Raw genomic sequence first — 20,072 nt, 5'->3', positions numbered from 1 at the left:
CCAGGGTTTTTAGGGAGTCAATGGCCAGTTGACCAGACTGCAAATGCCCAGCTACAGACATGCAAGCTCAGGGAGGATTCCGGTATTAAATGGCACATTTTGCTAATAGCAAATGGTAAGGGATAATTTGGGGTGAACTCATACTCTCACTGCACCACCTAATGGGATTCAGGCTTATGGAAGAGGCCTTAGGGCCAAGAGATGGCTTGTGCTCTAGTAACTGCTGAGAGGGAGTACTATGTTCCCAAATCTTATTATCCGAGAGGAGGGGCTGAACAGAGAACAGGAGCTTATGAAAGCTTCATAACTGCCACTCCTGGAGAAGTCCTAGAAGTGAATTATAGCAGCAGAAAAGTCGTAAATCACCAGCTGCATGTCTGTGGTCCCCTTGGCCCACACCAGAGCCACAGAGCAACCATGAGTCTGGGGAATGGAGAAAAGGCTGAGGATGTGGAACTTATTACCTGTGGGCCATGGAAGGCTTCTGGCAGGACTTTCCAGTCACCTGGGGTCCATGGTACAGCTGAAAGTACAGTGGGACAAGAAGAGTTTCCAGACTGGTTCTGAACTACTTCAAACACACACACGCACGCGCGCGTGTGCACAGAGGAAGACAAGAGCAAGACAATATACTGAATGTCTGCTCTGTTCCAAGAACTGTCCTAGGTATTTTGTTTTGTTTCTTTACCTGTGCTAAGTTATTCCTTGTGTAAAACTAATATGACATTATAAGAAAACTAAAGTTCAGAGGGGTTAAGTAACTTCCCCAAGGTTACACAGCTAGTATGAGACAGCATTGGTTCCAAATCATCTGTTCTATTTTATATCGCACACACACATGTGATATACACACCACACACATTCATTCACAAAGTCATCTTACACAGTCACACCCTACACCCCATGTATACATACACCTCACATATACACACAAAAATGCCCATACTAAATGTCACACTTAGCAGCACACGTTCCCATGAACCCAGGTATTCACATTTTTGCACATACAAATCTATGTAAGATGATCCACTATTCATCCACAAACACCCCCATGCACACCCTAATCCCCACACATCCATACATATCCATCCACTTGTACACAGACCTTGCATACATCTCTCACCTGGAAATCTACCCACTTCACACAAACTCATAAACATCCACTGTCACACACATAAAAACAGTAAAAAGCATTTGTCCCTCATCCTGTCTATCAAAACTAGTGCTTCAGTCTATGAATAAGGGACCTTCAGATTATTGACTAAGAGTGTCTAAATAATCCTGGAATACCTTCCGAATCTTCAAAGGAATACTAAGTTGCTTTCAGTATTTTTTCATTAGTGGTATAATAGTCTAATTATTTTTAAATTGTTTTGACCCATACATGCATATTTACGAATACCCTACCCACCAGGATACTTGATCAATTAAAGGAACATACTATTTATTCATTCATTCATTCACTGTGCAATTACTGAGCACCAATTTTGTTTGAAACACCATGGTAGGCACAGTAGGAGATTAAAAGAACAAACAAACAACAAATAAAAACACCATGACTCCTGGTCTTAAAACACAACACAAGGCACTATATTACGAGGTAGCATAGCTGGTCCTGCTCAGTGAGGGTGTGAGAGGAGATGGGCAAGGACACAAGATGGCTCGGAAACTCCAGTCCTAGAGAATGGGAACACGATGTCCTGCGTGGCAACACACAGGTACATGTTCCATACGTGCACATCCTCCAACGTGCCAGCCCCTCAGCACACACGACAGGGTGCATCAGCTCCCAGCTCTCTCCTGGGTATCTTTCAGGACTAGGAAAGCTTAGCACAAAGCAACCCAAATGACTGCTCTTCAGCCCTTCAGCTGCCCATTTTGACTCTTCTAGAAACACGCGTGTTCTTAGACGTTAGTGACTCATGCTCTGGTATGAATAAGAAACTGAAACCAGGTTGACGAGTGGGAACGGAGGGGTAGGGCCCTCCCACCAGCTCAGCCTCACTTTTCCCAGCTGATAGTTTTCTAAAGTGTGTATTTCATGAGACGGCAGTCCCATAAGCATAGCGCTGAGCTTGTTAAAGTTTCTGAGGAGACCTCAGGTAAATAAAAGATGCCTGATTAAACCTGTGTTCCCAAATGCATCTGACATGGGCAACTTTTCTTTCTTTTAATCAGTGACTGACTCTGAAGAGAAACTTTGGGGAAAGCCTGGACCACCTTGTCCCTAAGATTCTTTCCGGCCTGCTGTTTCTGGACCTAGGAGGGGTCAGGCACCCCAAACACAGGGCTGGGCCTAGCCGGAGCTTAAGCCTTCAATCTCCTCTCCCAGGGAGACCAGCAGCCAAGGGTCTAATCCCCAGGTATAGAGCCTTAAAAGATCAGCAGCTTCTCAGCAGCAATCAGACACTCGGCTGCCTGCCAGGATCCCACGTTGGCTGATAATTGGGCTGTAGCCTAGGCCTTACTTAATTAAGGGCCTGTATTACCTGTTTCTTAGGCTGACAACACTGTAATGGTTCTACAAGGGCTGGGCAAGGCTGGAATCTGACCGCAGCATGAGAAAGGGCCATCATTAACCCTATGTTTTCCTCTCTCCCTTCTCAGCCTTGCTGCTTCTAAGGAGGCTGAAGCTGCCCGCTCTGCACCCAAGCCAATGTCTCCCTCGGACTTCCTGGATAAGCTCATGGGGAGAACCTCCGGATATGATGCCAGGATCAGGCCCAATTTTAAAGGTAGAGAAAATGTTCCTTTCAAATCCCTAGGTACCTGCTTTCCTAGATTAAGAAGCAACCAGCATGGTATTGGTTGAAGATGGTAAATACGTGGTAGGAATTTCATGACTTTCCTCTGCCCTAGGCAGACATTGTTAATCGATTCAGTCTGCACCCCGACCAGACAATACTTCTGGTTGCCCGGAGTCAGTATATGAATTAAACCTATTTGCTACCTCTAGTATGATGGGCAGATAGACAACGTGGAATGTAAAGAAATGGGTTCCATTTTTGATTCAGGCATACTCTTACTCTCTGAACTCTGATAACCCTCTTCCTTTCTCTGGGCCTCAGTTTCCTCATCTCTGTAGTGATGAAAGTGGCTATAACTGTAGTCTTTAAACTTCATGGATACTCTAGGGCTTCCTCCATGTGCCCCTAAAGGGAAAGGCAAAGAACACAAGAAGCAAGCTCACCCTTACTTCTCTCCCAAGCAGCTCCACTTTTACATGTTTTAGGTAAGAGACTTTCAACTAAAATTCATCTCCTGAAAGGTTCCCAGGGATTAATGAATAATTTTGAAGCTTTCTAGTCTAAATCAGAGTCACAATTTCAAGTGACTACAGGAATTAGGTAGGTAACTTAAATGAGTGAGGGGAGCCAGGAGTAAGGCAATAGGGAGCAGTGGAGACTATGGAGAAAGAGAGGTGCAGGCCCTCTGAAGAGGATAGCCTCCCCTTAGCCACAGCCCAGTTACCAAACAGGAACGTAGGCTTCATATTGCGAGATAATCCAGTATTCTACAGTGTTCCAAGAAGAGCCAAAAATCAACATTTATGCAAAATTTCCTGATTCCTAAAATATATGTATTCAAACAGAACACATCTGTGAGTCAAATACACTTTGTGGGTAGCCAATTTGCAAACCCTAACCAAAGTGATCTGAGATGTTTCTTTTAGCCCTCACAGTCCCGTGAGATCTCAACATCTCTAAGACGGACTAGTTCCGCTGTGCTCTGGTGCTTTGGGAGGCTGTAAACACCTCAAACTGCTGCGCAGAGTTCTGCAGGTACAGCCTGACTCCCTCCCTGGGAGGCTGTGCACTCCGACCTTCCTCCCAGCACGCCTGCAAAAAACCTGTCTCAAGCTCGCACTGCAGCCTCTAACTACTCCCGATTCCCAGTGCCCTTCCTCACTGTTCCTTTTGGCTCAAGGCCAAAACCAAACAAGGGACGTGACAGCCGCTAACAGCTTCCTGATATTTGCTCATTTGACTCGCATTCTCAGAGTGCTCTGCAAACAGAAAACGGTCTGGCAGAGGCTCTGAGGTTTGTTTGGGCCCACCTCCCAGCCTGTTTACCTCCAGGCTCTTCGCTCCCCCAGCACCATGCTCCTGAGGCCACACCTTCCAGCATTATTAGCATAATCCTTGGTCCCCTCAAGGACAGGTACGTGAGGACCAAGGTTGCTGTCATAGTATCAAACACCCGGAGGCACCAGGCAGATACAGCACATGAATGAAGCAGGGTGAAGATGAGGAAGGAAAATGAGAAAACACAGGGCTAGTCCAAGTGCAGCCACTTCTCACCCCCTGCGGTAACTGCCTGGTAGAAACACAGGCCCTGAGCAGCAGGCGTCCCAAGGTCAGACTTGAGTCTGGGATTTTGTGAAATCTTACAAGTTGGCAGCTGAATCTCATATTTTAGAAACACCATTGGTGAAATCAAATACATTCAAGAACTGACCACCAGGTTGCCTCCCGGGCCCGTTCCCAAACCACGCTGTGTCCAGTTTTCAGGAATTCCAGCGCACCACGCCCCCTGGTGGGCTCTCTCAGAACTCCATCCTGAGTCCCCTGGTCTTGCTCACCTGACAGAGGGAATCCTTTGTCGAATGTGCACACATCCAGGGTTCACATGCTAGTTACCCTTTGTGCATACTGTTGCACACGGCACATAAAAGGCCCTCAATAAACTTTTCATAAGGGAGTGAGTGAACAAATGAACCAACAAATATGCTAAGGCTCAGAGCAGCTAAGTGATTCCCAAGCCATGCTGCCAAGGCTGTAGGGACTTGAACCCAGCTAGCTACTCTGACTCAATTGTTTACTAATGCTGGTCATTTATTTATTTGTTTGTTTACTTGCTTATTATTTATTTATTGACTGACTTACTTGGCAGTGAATAACTTAAATAAATACAGTTTCACCCAGATTATAAAACTGTTGAATCAGGGCTCTTCCTCTCCCCATTCTGACAACCTTACTCTGAACACTTGGGACCAAAAATATAGAGAACTAGAAAATCTTAGTCCTCCCTCAAGCCTGCACTGTCTCTAACCCCTTCAGTCCCCTATGAGTCAGGCTCTGAGCAAGGTGCAGCTTCCTGGCACCCCACCCAACAGCTGGGAAGCAAAGCTTCCCTGCTGAAATATTGGCATGACAAGAGGACCTCCTTCCCCTGAGCCCTGGTCCCGTCAGGCTTCCACTCAGACACAGATAAGACTCCCTAAAGCCCCACACAAATCACAGCCCCTGATCAGGCCCCTGTGATCCCAACCCAATAGGAAGAGGCCTGCATTGTTTGAAAACACCAGAGTGATTAACCACTCAGTGGTTTCCTTTAAGCACCAGAAATCTTGCCTGCTCCTGACTCTCCTGAAGATAAGGATGGCTGGGAACAGCAGGCTCGTTCTGCACAAAACAGTGGCAATGCAGATTGTAACTGGGAAGTAAAAGAGCGCTAAAATTCAATTCTAGAACTCCACTACTTACCAGACATGTGTGACCTGGAGTAAATCCTTGACATAGCCGGGTCTCTGTTTCTGCATCTGTAAAATGATCCGGCAGGACAAGACCCTTCCGGCTCTGATTTTCTGTATCTCCTAAGACTCTGTGTAAGATAATGGTTCCCAGGATCAGGGGCACAGCCAAATGCAAACACACACACAAAAGCAAAATTAAACTTTAATATTTAATGAAATATATACATTATCCTGCTGCCAAAGGCAGCCAGATTGTAATTTTCTTGAGGATAATTTAATTTCAGATTTATGTCAATGAATCTCACCTCCCCAAGGGGTCCTTTCAGCTGGCGCCCTCCCACACACATAAATCAGGACCTAATTTATAGGGGAGTCACAGCACCAGACACTTGCAGGGGCTGGGTGGGGACTCTGTGCACATCATTCAAGACACACAGGCAGTAACTCTTTGGGGCATCTTAATAGTATGTGGCTAAATGAAAAGAAAAACCTGGGCCTGAGTCTAAATGAGAGAAAAAAAAAACCCTGAATGGGCCTTTGTTTAGGTGGAAGTGACAAGGAGGCAGATCTCCACACAGCATTAGAAAAATGTTTTAGCAGACAGAGCTATCAACTATGGAAAGGACTGCTCAAGATGAAATGAGTTCAAGCACTGAGCTATGAATGGGTAGCTGGTCTAGAGCTATGGTTCCTAAACTTGGCTGTGCACAAGAAGCACCCAAAGAGCTCATTAGAATAGAGATTCTGGGCTAATCTCCAGAGATTGGTGTCTACTAGCTCTGGGGCTGGGCTGAGGAACCTGCAGTTTAACTCATTCCCCAGGTGACTTTACTGCATACAGCCCCATCTGTACATCAGTCCAGGTGGCCTTGAAGAAACCTTCCAGTCCTGAAATCCTATAACCTTGTGATTTGAATGAATAGCTTCCATAAGGGAATTCCAAACCACTGGTGCTCAGAGTGACTGCCCAGATCAAGAACTACTCTCCTAGATTGATGGGGAAATTGTGACCCAGAACAAGGGATGTGCCTGAATGAAACAGCCAATGAACGCTGGAGCTGTGCCTGCACTCCCCAGGAGGGAAAGCCTGTATTCTCACCACAAGACTGAGTCCCACCTTATACACCAAGATTTCTGAAAAAAGTAATCTTGGCTGAGTTTGGGTAAAATCCATGGGCTACTTTTTCAAGTGAGCCATAAAGAATCTGGTAACAGAACACAAGGACATCTGCTTCCTTCTCTCCATGACCAAAAAATGGGTTCAAGTCCTGGCTCTGCCCCTTGCTGGATAAATAAGCCCAGGCAAGTTGCTAAGACTCTCTGTGCTCCACATGGATAGTAAGGACAGTAATTTTGCCTAGCCTACCTCCACTTCATGGGGATCAACAAGAAAGTGGACCTGAAAAATTCACAAGTTGCACATCCAAGTCTGACCCACTGTCAAGGTCAGCTCAAGGTCATCACCTTCATGAGATCTTCCCTAACACCACACTCTCCAGAACTTCTCTTGTACCTGAGCTCCTACTGCTCATATCGCACTTACCCAGGGTCTCACATCCCACTCTGATTATTATAGGCTGGCCCTCTGGTCAACTTGTGTGGAAGTCCAGTGCTTAAAATCCTGGTTTCCACTGCTGTGTGACCTGGAACGGGCTACATTCCTCCTCTGAACCTCTTTTCTACAAGTACAGCCATTAAGACCACCAAGTTTGGAATTAGATGAATCCGAATTCAAACTCTGGCTTGTCTACTTACTAGCTGTATGGACTCTCAGCCCAGCAGCAAACCCTGTAATGCTCAATAAATGCTAACTGCTATAATTAATAGTATAAAATGAAGATATTTAGCTTCAATTGGACAGGGGTCCCTCTAGCAATGTTTCCAAAGAGCAAAGATTCCTCCACTTCTCTACTACGCTTTGCAGTAGGATTCAAAAAGCCTGCCTGGAAAGTATTTAGCAAAGACTATGGACTTCCCTTGAGGTTCCCTCTGGATTCCTCAGCTGATAATTCCCATCAATGCCCTTTCAGGCAACCATTCTTTGTTCATAAGTTTAAGGCAAGGGATTTGCTGTTCCTTGTCATTCCCAAGATGGCCTCCAAATGTTGTAGCTGTAAATACTTTTCAGCCGAAAATCAGAAAGCAGCCGTTGGGGTTTGGGGAAGGGATTTCAACCATATGGCAGGTTGATGAATCATCTTGTGTTAATGAAAATACATCTCAACTCAGACTCCGCTGCTCTGTCCCTGGTGCTCACTCGGGGACCAGGGAATCTGGCAGAGCAGCATGGCTGGGAGTCCCAGATGCCCAGGAGTGCGGTGGGCAGCAAGCAAGGGCCTCCTCACCAAGGGGTCTCCACCCCTGAAATCAGTGTTCCAAGAATGAGTCCTGTCCTGTGGGTTTCTTCGTGACTGCAGAGCTAAGCAGGGGTCTCTCTTGATTGGCAGGTCCCCCGGTGAATGTGAGCTGCAACATTTTCATCAACAGCTTTGGTTCCATTGCTGAGACAACTATGGTGAGTGAGTCAAAACACAAGCTCCTATTTCCTGCTGGGGCCTCTCTCTCCCTGAAATATCTACTCTCTGCGAGGGCCTTCACCAAGGTGTGGAATCTGGTGTTTTCAGGTCTCCGGTGGTATAGTGATTGGGTGTTTTTACTGTCCTAGTCAATGTTTCAGGTGAGGACATACACCTGAAAATGGTCAAAGAGGCAGCAGGGCCTGCACATGCCAACACCCAGGATTCCAGAAACAAAGTCATATCAATGGGTTAAAGATCAGATGAAAAGAGAACGTAAAGACCTGCTTGTATTGTAAGGTTCAAATTCAACTGCGGAATAGCAGAGGACCAGTTATAGAAGCTGAAAAGGGTATACTGGGTTGATTCTACTCTACTCTCTACTTCTGCATGTATTAAAAAGTCCTATAGTTACATGTTTAAAATAAATCAATAACACTACAGAAAAGCTGAAAGGAAAAATACTAAAATGTTAACAGCAATTATCGCAAACTATATCGTAAACTGATGGATAATTTTGTTTTCTTCCTTTCAGCATTTCTGTATTTTTCAAATTTCCACAAGGAGTAAATATTATATTAGTAATTATAAATAAGTACAATGATACTTTAAAATATTTTTCTCAGTCCTTGAAAACAAAAATAATCAATTGTGCTTGTATTGAAGGGAGTGATCTGTGAGAAAATAATTAAGGCCTCTTAAAGTCATCTCTTCAGGAGCAGAGTAAGAAGAAGCCCGGTCACCAAGTCCTACAGAAATCAATAGATGTCACTTCCTTGGACTCCTCTAAACCATCCATTTCTGGACCACCACCCCCACCCCCACCTCTAGTCTACTTCCGGCTTGTTCACTTTACTGCAAAGGGCTCTCAACTTTCATCTTGCCCCCACCTCCAATCCATTCTTTCTCGCACAAACTACAAAAATACAAACTAACCACACCATCCCCTTGCTCTAACACCTCCCCCGGGGTCCCCCTCGCCTTCAGCATTAAACCCAAACTCCTTCGCAAAGCTGAGAAGGCCCCTCACGATTCTGCCTGGCTTCAACTCTCCTCTCACTGCCTACTCAGGACAAGGGAACTGTTTCCAGTCCTCCATCCAGGAGGGGCTCCCTCTCTGGGTTATAGCAGCTGTTGATGCTGTCGTGAGGGCTGCCTGAAGCACCCACTCCAGCCTCCTTTCCCTCACCCTGTCCTCTTCTCTGCTAAGTCTCTGCTTCGAATTACCTCCACAGGAAGCCTTCACACTCTAACATGTGTGTACATGTATGCATGAGTTCACATATGGGCTTGACCCAGAACAAGGACGGGTCCCCTCTTCCCATTCTCATGACACACTTTACAGTTCCCTAATAGCACACCCCCCCGTCACAGTCCTCTTCTCTGTCCCCCCTCTCACTGCAGTGCAAGGGCTTTGTGGTCTCATTTCCTGTGCTGGCCTCAGGCAGCCGGCACAGTGCTTTAATAGCAGGTACTCGATAACTTCTTAAAATAAATATATCAAATTAGATATATTACCTGTCAATTAAAACCATCATTTGGTCCTAAAAATTAGATTACATCAAACCTTTCAGTCCCAGACTGTCAAAAATCACTGAGATCTGTAGGTCATGGGACAAATGGTCCAAAATCTCTCCTTTTCAAAGACGCCTTTGTGGGTTTTTTTTTTTTTTTTTTTTCTCTCTCTCTCTTTTATTGAATTTACTAGGGTGAACTGGTTAATAAAATTATATAGGTTTCAGATGTACAATGTTATATAAATACATCATCTGTACACTCTATTGTGTGCTCACCACCCCAAGTCAAGTCTCCTTCCGTCACCATTTATCCCCCCTTTACCCTCTTCTTCCTCCCACCACCACCTTTCCCTCTGGTGATCACCACACTATTATCTGTTTCTTGATATAGCCAAGTAGACCCTACCCACATCCAAAGGGCAATTGATTAAATTCCCCCAAAATGAGGCCCCTTATCTCGAAAGAGAGATGATCCCACCTGTCACCTGAGAACAAACATGGCTGCTTCTCACTGAGTATCCAGGTCAAAAAGCCAAGTTTTTCCACACTTTGGATCGCTTGTGGAAGCTCCAGAGGAGCCCTCTGCTTTTCTTTTCCCTCCCGAATCAGAGGTGCATTGACATTTGCATCCCTCATAGTCATGGAGCAATGAGTGTTGACACCTCTGTTCTTCTTCCAAAATGGTTAATAATTAGCAAACCCCATCAGGGAGCACTAGGTAAAGAACTCAGTCACCTGAGGACAGGTGTGCATATCCACACTCTCCCACTACTGCCACTTGTTGCCCTGAAATGACCACACAGATCTATTTCCTTGATCTATTTCCTGAAAGAACAGCTGTTTGCCCTTATTTTGTGTGGTGATTAAGAGCCTGGGCTCTGGAGTCACACAGACCTGGACTCACTAAATGTAAGGAGCTGATTTGCTTCCTACCTTTAAGCCTCAGCTTTCCTCATCTGCAAAATCCATAAGATGAACACAGTGACCTCATCAAGTTATCATGTGCAGGACGGTGTCTATCACAGTAAATGCTTTGGAAATGCTCTAAATGTTTTGAGGATGAGGATGAGGATGAGGATGACAGAGACTCTGGGCACTGAAGCCTCAAAGCTATCCCTGATTAGCTGTGAGTTCTTGAGCGAGACCCCCCTTAGTTTCCCCCTCCCCCAAGTCTCTGGCTGCCTATCCAGACTCCACCCCTGCTGCGTGTGGCTTCCTACTGAGTGGAGCAACTCAGACAGCTTTCCACGCCGAGAGCAAACCTGAGGCTCAACTCTGTGACCTGGGCAAGGTGGTGGCCTAAGTCAGCTTCCTCATCTGTAATATGGGATACCAGGAGCACCCACCATGTGACCTGCTGAGAGGACTAAGCCATCAAGCACAGAAAGACTGAGCGCAGGGCCTGACACAAAGCACACCCACAGTGAGTGTCAGCTATTACTATTAAACGCCACTTAGAATTTCCAACACATTTTACCCTCACGCTATCACTTGAGTCCTTCACCAAACACTTAGTCTTACTCTATTAAGTAAACATGGCAGACCTTCTGTTCTCTATTACACAGCTGAGGAACGTAAGATTTGGAGGTATCAGGAGCAGGGATTAACCCACAGACAAGTGTTTGTTCTACACTGTGCTGTCATGACACCAAAGAGCACAGACTCAGGAAATTGGGGACCACAGACCCACAAAGCACACTTACATAATAACCTAAGTGCTATCAGAAGTGGAAATCCAGTCTCATATCATGCCCGGCTCAGCACACCTCAGGGGGAAACAGTACAAAGTGATAACAGAGATAACCAACCAGAGGAGCCCAAAGAAGGACTGGAGCTGGGGGGGGAGTGAACAGGAAATTAAGGGTTGGTATAGACGTGCTTTCTTGGGAGTGGGCCGCAGCCAACGCAGGTTTCTCCCTGCTTATTAAACTCAACCCAAAGTAGGAGTTGCCCTTTTCCAGCTTGCACATCCACAGTACCGTGATTTTTCCCCCACTGGGTTCTTAATTATCTACATGTGCTTAATTTGCTTTGAAGATGATTTAAGGGGAGGAAAAAACTAAAAATCTCACAGCTGGCAAAAGAACTTAAGAAACGGTCTAAGCCAGTTCCTTGGTCTACAGAAAGGGACTCTGATGACTGGCGCGGTGACAGGGCTTGAGAAAGGTCACAGAGCACGGACGGATGCTCTGTGCAGGCCAGGGGCTCCCACCCTCCAGCTCTCTCCCTGCTGCCTCCTACCCGCCAAACCATTTGGGCCACCTTCCCATTCAAGCCTCTTCCCTTGTCACTCAGCACACAACAGCCATAAGCACACAGGAAACGCTAGTGCGCCAGGCAGTTCTCAGGGACTTCTGCACGTGCCATCTCATTCATTAAGACCTCACAGCGATGGCCCTGAGGCAAGGGATGTGATCCCCATTTTACTGACAAGGAAACAGCTGGAAAGGTTTGATTACAGGGAGTTAGAGCTGAAAGGAAACTTCACAGAACTGACATGTCTGGGCCCCAAATTTCCAGGCCAGGGCTCTGTCTCTGCAACCATGCAAAGAGCTCACTGTGCACCCGGTGTCGCAGGTATATGGACGCAGTCCCAGTGTCGGGGACTTCCGAGGCTGTACTAGCTCTTCAGGAGCAGCAGGAGTGCAGAGAAGTTCAGTAAACAGCTGGAGGTCCTAAGCTTGGCGGTCTGCTTCCCGGGACCTGGACTTATTCACCAGACCTGAGAGCAGAACAGGCAGCTAGCAAAGCGGCAGGGGTCTCGATCCATTCCAGACCAGGGGAGGGCAGAGGTCCTTCATCCGACCTTTCCAGGGACTTTCCTTGAGTCTAGGCAGCCAGACAAAGGTAGAGCTGGAACAGGAACGAATGAGGAAAAGGCAGGGAGGGGCTCCGGATCCAGGGCAGCCTCTGTGGCAGGCTACAAGAGAAAGAGCTGGAGCCAGAAGCTACAGGGAACCACTGGCTGGTCTGGACACACATGCTTATAAGTGTGCATGAGTGTGTACTGCAGCATCGATGCGCCTGTGTAGTATGTATCCACATGTGCATAGTGTGGGATTGTTCGTGCAAATGTGCACAAAGGCATGTGTATGCTGGTTTGAATGTAATTGGATGTGTAACCTCAAAGGGAAATGTGTGTGACCATGTATAGGTATAAGTATGTGCATTCTGGTGATAAATGTACACATGAATGTGTATAAGTGTGAATGTGCACATGTCTGTGTATGGAGATATGTAAAATATGCTAAAGTGTTTAAGAGTGAATGTACCTAAAAAGGACTATTTTCTTTGTTTGTTTGTTTGTTTTTAATATGCTTTATTAATTATGCTGTTACAGTTGTCCTAATTTATTTTCCCTTTGTTCCCCTCCACCCAGTGATCCCCCCTCCCTCCAGCTGTCCCTAAAGGGGACTGTTCACATTTATGTAACTGTATGTGGATATCTGTAAATACATAAGCACCTGGTTAAGTAGGCATCAACATGAGTCAGCATATTTATATGTGTGTATGTGTGAGTATATGTAAATATGTGAAAGAGCATGTACATATGTGTTGATAATGTGAGTGTAAGTCTGTCTATACATATGTGCAGGTATACATGTGAGTGTGCACATATGGGGGCATGTGCATCACTGCAATTCATGTGGAACTATATGTAAACAAATGAGAGTGTGTGTGTGTACATTGTGTGTGTGTGTGTGTGTGTGTACTGGTGTCCTCTGGGCATGAATCCCCGTATTTCCATTATCGGGTCATGAGTCCCAGCCTCTCTCATCTGGGATCAAGCTAACCTGGCGCAGAGACAGGCACACTGTGGCCAGGACCCCTGAGGTTAGCGACAGCCATGCTTATGGGCAGCAAAACTCTGCACAATTTTTAAAGTATATGAGTAATAGATGAAAACAAGCTTTGTAATAAGTCCAATAAAAAATAAATAAAACGAGAGAAATAGGAATGCAGATGAACAATCTCGGGTACATCCTACTAGGTCCTGTCGTTGATTGTACCTTCCTCTGTGGACACACACATCTTTGTAGAAACAGGATTGTGCAGTACAATTTGCTTTTTTCACTGCCGCCACCTTGGAATCTGTCCACGCCACTACATGTAGGTCTACCACATTCCTAACTCTCCGCACACCGCCAAATTTAGAAACACAATAGGTAATTATTATAACTGTATATTCAACACATGTTCCCCGACTGGCCTACCTGTAAAACTCCATGGTCTGACATCCCTTCATTTTATTTAACCCCCCTTCTGATAGACCTTCAGGGTTAGGCAGCTTTTCATGTTTACAAATGAATATTCTTGTGTAGAGCCTTTTGCCCTTTTCCTTATGATATATTCCAGAACCGGAATTACTTTATAAAAAATACAGGCATGTTGATCCATTATTTTGACAGGTGTTACTGCCCAACGTACTTCCAAAGAAGCTTCAATAACTTACCATCCTTAAACGACGTCCGCTCCTCTTTGTCCTTGCCGCTCAAGAGACTACCATTTATTTTTTATTTTACCAGATGAGATGTTTTAAATGGTACTTTATCATCATTTTTAATTTTCACTCCAGATTTCTAGTGAATTTGAGCACTTTGCATTTGTTTATTGGGCAGTCTGAACAATATCATAGGTTCTTTATTTTTCCATGTATTTCCTTAATCCATTTGGTTTAGTTTAGTTTTCGGTAAAATATTTGGTCGTGGCTTACTTTTCTGATTAAATAGTAATATTTCCAATATCATTCTTAAGTAGCCATCATGTCTCCACTGGGTTGAAATGCTTTTTTCCATAAATAAATCCCTAGATGTATTTAGTGTGTTTCTAGTCCCGGCTTATTGACCCATCGCTCTGTTTGTTTGTTTCTGCCAGAAACCACACTATCCTAATCACTGTGGCCTAACATTATATTTCTAAGTTTGGTAGAGACAGTCCTCTGTTCTTTTTTTACAAGGTTTTCTTGACCTTTTCAGCCCATTTTCCCTTCCACATGAACTTTAGAATCAACTTGTTGAAGCCTATAAAAACTGCCTCCGGTTTTAGAGATCAAGTTTATAGATTAATTTGGGAAGAAGTGACATCTTTACTATATTTTATAAGCATGGTGTGTGTCTCCATTTATCCAGGTATTCCTTTATGCTTCTCAGTAAAGTTTTAGAGTTTTGTTTTGTTTTAAACTTATACATTCCTTGGTAGGTTTATGCCTAGATGTTTTGTGGAGCTGGTTGCTACTGTGGATGTGGTCCTTTCTTGTGTGTTTTCCATTACACTTCCAGGCTGTCTACACAGCTAATGCCAGGTCACTTCTTATACTCGTGGGTTGGGGGACCCAAGAGAAAGTCTATTAAATGTCATCCAGTTAGATATGACTTGACACTCCACAAAGCCTCGGGAAACTGAAAACTATGAGAAGGCCAAGGAGAGGGCTCTCAAAAATGCTATTAGTCTGTTACAGGCAGAAAACGAAATTATAGGCAGTCTTGGAAACATCTGCTGGCTGACTCTCTCCCAACACACCACCAAGGGAGGTGTCACCTCATGAATTTATGACAGCGCAGAGCTGGCTCTCCCGCAGGTCTGATCCAGGAAGGCTGACTCAGGACAATCAAACCCACAGAAGGCTGAAGGGGGTCAGTAAGACTGCCAAGCTATTTTAATTTATGATGGATCTTTCCATTCTAATAAGAGGAGTGCTCTTATCCTCCATGAAAGCGCTCCCTTGCCACTCTCTGAATATTAGGAAAGCCAATCAAAAGTTGCTTTTGACATACCTGGAACAGGAGAAAAATACAGTCTTGCAGGAAATTTCACCCAGGCCTTTTTAAAGAGATGTCTAAGTGACCGCCTTTGCCTCACCACAAAGAAACCCTCTCCAGTGACAGAGAAGCTGGTGTTCCCCCAGACAGGGTGACTCTATCCCCCAGGTGATGCCAGAGTACCAACTGCCAAATTCCTGTTCCTCACTAAATGAGTGTCTCCCACATGTTTATGAAATAGTTCTCTAAACAAGACATGATAAAATAAATTGAGGCTCCACTTACTAAATCACAAGCACGTGCCCATCCTAAATCACTGGGATTGCACATGGGTCACTGTGATTGACGCTGGGCCTCGGCCAGCTCCTCTACTGCGTATTCATCTCTGCTGCTAGTTTAACTCTCGGAGAGCAACCTTATTTTCCATATTTCCAAGTTCGTTAGTGTCTCACCATTGTGCCCTGGGCTGGCAACGCTGCCCTCTTTCCTCTTTCCAGGTTAATATCCGCCCTTCACTTTGCAACCTTTGGCAACCAGTTATGAATTCGCTTCACTGTTCAATTTGCCAGCCCAAAGTTCCCCACCTTGTTATTGACTATAAGGATATGTATGAGCAAACCTGTCAGTTGGGTTCACTGGGGTGCTGACATGCTATGTCTACTACATTTCTTCAACCCGCTCATCTAGAACTTGGTTTTTAAAAAGCAGGGAAGGGGGATAGAGAAGCAGTGTGCAATTGTCACCAGTATGTGAAAGTGGGTACCAGCCAGGCCTAGACTCATATCTCTGCTCTAGCACCTACCAGCCAGGGAACTTTGAGCAAGACACTTTACCTCTGACTAACCTCTCCAAATATCAGTTTCCTGCTAAAATGAGTGTAATAATGCCCAGTGTGCTGGGTTGATGAAAGGTTTAGAGATACAATACCTATAGAATTCTAGCAAGTGTTAAACATCCAATAAACGTAGCTGCCATTAGCGTGTTCATGTAATTATTAAACTCACGCTGGGCTTTAGTGATCCCCTGGAGACAAACAAAGATGCTCAGCTCCACTGGTCCAAACCCTCTACAGTTCTTTACAACAAATGCATCTCTGATGGTGGGAGATCCAAATGAGAATGCACCAGGCAGGGTGGTGACTTAGGGGAGAATCAAGGCACAGAGCAGGCCTCTGGAGCCAAGGAGGCAGTGAGGCAGGATCTGGGGAGTCGCCAGCACTGGACTTGAGTGTAGAGCAGACAGTGGGTCAAATATGAGGGTGTGATGTTAGAAGTAGTTCTTTCACCTCTGTGTACCATGTATGATAACAGAACCTCAATCACAGGATTACTGTAGAGATAACATAACACTCTCAGCATGTGGTAAAGTCTCAATCTATTAGTACTATTTGCACTGTTGTTATCAATTCTGGATCTACCAGTAACTCATGGCGGGAACTTGAGCTTTCAAGGCTTTAGTTAAGACATCTATCCAAAGGGGCTAAGAATCTTCTCTGCCAGACTTCAGAGAAAAAAATTAATGCAAAGGTGCTTTGAAAACTAAAATGCAGCAAATAAGACATTATTGATAAAAGGAGCCAATCAAAACAATGTACGTACTACTTCAAAGCATGACTTTGGAATCAGCCAGTCGTGGATTCAAGCCTCAGCTCTTTCCCTAACTTTAGACAGAGCACTAAATGTCCCGAGACCTCAGTTTATCTATAAAATGGTGTTGCTGTGAGAATTTGGAGAGAGGAGTCGTTAAAGCGCTTAGCATTGTACCTGCCATGTGCCAGTGAGCCAGGGCTGTGTGGTGCCTGAGGCTGACACTTCTCACATGTGGAGGCAACACCTCTGACCCCCAGGGGTTTGGGGAAGTGCTTGAGTGCAGCAGGTAGGGGAGGAAGCAGCAGCTCATGAACCAAGCCTGGGCACCCTCCACTCCGAATGCCCCTGGCCCCTGGCTTTCAGCAGACTGGCCCAGCTCTCATGCATCTTAATCCCAAACCCTGTCAGAGCCAAATCTGGGTTAGAGCCTCTCCGAGGACAGCAGAGCTTGCCTGATGGCAGATCCAGCTGGCTCTTCCTTCTGCCCTCAAAGGCTACAAGTAGAGAGAAAAAGAGGTGGGATAGGGGGCCAGATTTCTGTCTTCAAGTCCTACCTTAGTCACTGAACTGCTGTGTGGCCGGAGAAAATCCCTTTCCCTCTCGGAGCCATGGGTAAAATGAAGGAGTTGAGGCAGACGTTTCCAAGGTCCTTTCTAGCTGTAAAGATGAAGATGATGAAGATGATGATGATGACAAAGAACTATGATTCTCCCATCCACCCCACGCTCCATTTCTACTGTGTTAGGTTAGCCCCTCCTTATCTCCCAACTGGACTTCATCACAACGGCCTCAAGACAGTTTCCTGCCTACTTTCTTTCACTCCTGGCATTTCATGGTCATCCCTACCATACTGATCTTCCTGAAGTCAAGCTGGGATAAGCTCTGCTGCTTAAGACTCCGCGGTGCCCAACTGGCCACAGAATAAAATCCAAATCCCTTGGTTTGGCGGTTAAGACTACCCACAGTCTCAAGACCATTTCCTAGCCTTATTGCAGCAGAGGGGTTGAGGGCATAAATTTTATATAATCAGACAAACCACATTCAAATTCCAACCCCACTGTTTACTAACTGTGAATTTGGACAAATGACTTAATCTCCCTGAGCCTCCTTCATCTATGAAATTAATTTGAAAATACTGGCGTCGTAGGATTGTTTTAAAGATAAAACAGCACACTTAGCACAGTGCCAGATACATAGTAGGTCCTCAGTAAGGTGGACTTTTTTAGCACTTTTGCTGGTAACAGTTAAGCTAAAATGAACTGTTTGAAGGCCCCTCCTTACACACCTTTGCTTGTGCTATTCCTCCTGTGTGAGAGTCCTTTGACCTTCAACTCTGCACGTCCTAACCCTGAGAACACAGAGGCTGCCACCGAGTCCTCATGTCCAGTCCTGTCCTCCTTGCCTCAGTCCCTCCTCCTCACACATCACAGGCCTCCTTCCCAGCTGGAACCAGATATTGTTCACATCTTGGAACCAGATCAGACCTAGAGAAGCTCACTTCAGGGGGATGGGAGAGACTGATGGGGCCATTTCAAATGCCACATAACCCTCCGAAAACTTTCCCAGATTCACCCAACCTGGCTGGAAGAATCTCGACGACTTGGGAGCAATACTGAACGGCTATGCATTCGAAGCTCTGATGACCCTTATCACTTTCAGTTTTGTGTGGCAGATGCTTTTGTCCATAGCTTGCCTTGCCTGCTAGATACCTTGAGCTCCGTGGAGGAAGAAGTCAGGACTGTGTGACTCCACCCTCGCTCTGAGCCTAATGGTGATAGGGTTGGATTGCGTTTAGAGAAGAGACATCCCTTTGGGAGCTGGCGTGCTGAAGCTCAGGAAGGAATAAACATCTCGTTCTTCATCCCCCTCCTGGGTGGTGTCTCTTAGTTCGGACTGCAGGGGGCGCACACCTTGCCTTCCCCACCTGCTTCTCACCCACACACTCACCAGGCTCTTAGCTCTTTCAAACTAAAACACCTCAGGCTATTTCACAGCAATACTGAGTTTAGAGAAGTTTACTGGGAAGGGTAAGAATCTGAAATCAGACACAGTGGGGGAGGGGGCACACAGGAAGTCCTCCATAAATATTTGTCGAATGACTGAATGAATGAGTTAATTCTCCACCTTGGTCTTACAAACATGGCCACTGCCCAGTTTCCAGAAATCAGACCATGAGGGAGTCTCAGAGGCAAGAATGGTGAGCTAATGCTAAAAACTATTGAACGAGAGCTCTGAAGATCCCTCCCGCCTCAGGCTTAGGTGGGCCACCTTTGAGAGTTTGAGACCTAGAAACCAGTTGCCAGAGGTGGAATCTGAGGTTCTCAGGCAGAGGATTCAAATAGTGCTCCCCGGGGCCCATGAACCTGAACATGGACCTCACCTTGTCAAACACCAACCAATATGGATATGGGGCTGAGTAAGCAAAACAGCATTTAGCTTTCAGGCTATTACACCAATTACATTGATCTCTTCTGAACTGCGTTTCCCACTGCTGTTTACCAGCTAGGAGGGAGAAGTCAATGGTACAACCTGTTCAGGCAGGAGCTGCTGAGTGGAGAAGCGGGGCTGCTGGGAGAAGCGGGGCTGCCGGGAGCAGTGGGTCAAGCTGCCTGAGGATTGGGGCACCTTCTCCAGGTCCTGCCCTCACCTTCCATTAGTCATTTCATTATGAGACCCTGTGGGGTTTTTTCTTCTTTTAGGTGATGTATGTTTGTATTTTTATAATCAACATGCATTACTTCTGTAATAAGAAAATACAAAATCTTTTTAAATATCAGTAATAACAAAATAGAGACTATGTCTGTCCAGAAAGAATATTATATGTTTTGTATATGTATACTTAGGATGAAAGTACTCTTCATGATGCATTTATGAAGTGGCAGTATTGTCTAGCATCAAGCATTTGGACTAGAATACAGACATTTATTTTCTTTTTGAATTTATGAAAATTACTTAATTATCCTGAGCCTGAAGGCCTTCAACTGTAAGATGGGAATAAGAACTATAAAATGGGAATAATAAGCTAGTTTTTAGTGATGTTGTGAGTATTAAATGATGTATAGTATGTCAAAATATCCACTGTATACCAGATTGATAGATGTATGCAATCAATAAATGCAGTCCTTTTCCTATTAAAAAATAAAAATAGACCTGGCTAGTGTGACTCAGTGGATTGAGCACCAGCCTGTGAACCAAAGGGTCACTGGTTCAAGTCC

At 45.3% G+C, this 20,072-nt stretch overlaps 1 protein-coding gene across 2 annotated transcripts in view; it reads left to right on the top strand.

Moving 5' to 3' along the window:
- GLRA1 (glycine receptor alpha 1) overlaps positions 1 to 20,072 on the top strand; it is a 68,500-nt gene that overhangs the window by 26,310 nt on the left and 22,118 nt on the right. For both annotated transcript variants that reach the window (XM_090289611.1, XM_090289610.1), the window contains exons 2-3: positions 2,608 to 2,735; positions 7,924 to 7,991. In XM_090289611.1, the coding sequence (XP_090145737.1) occupies positions 2,608 to 2,735; positions 7,924 to 7,991 (196 nt within the window). The remainder of the gene's footprint in view (positions 1 to 2,607; positions 2,736 to 7,923; positions 7,992 to 20,072) is intronic.

Source organism: Furipterus horrens, unplaced genomic scaffold (assembly GCF_987537825.1).
Source record: "Furipterus horrens unplaced genomic scaffold, mFurHor1.1.pri manual_scaffold_10, whole genome shotgun sequence".
Lineage (NCBI taxonomy): Eukaryota > Metazoa > Chordata > Mammalia > Chiroptera > Furipteridae > Furipterus > Furipterus horrens.
This window is presented reverse-complemented; position numbering and strand designations above follow the sequence as displayed.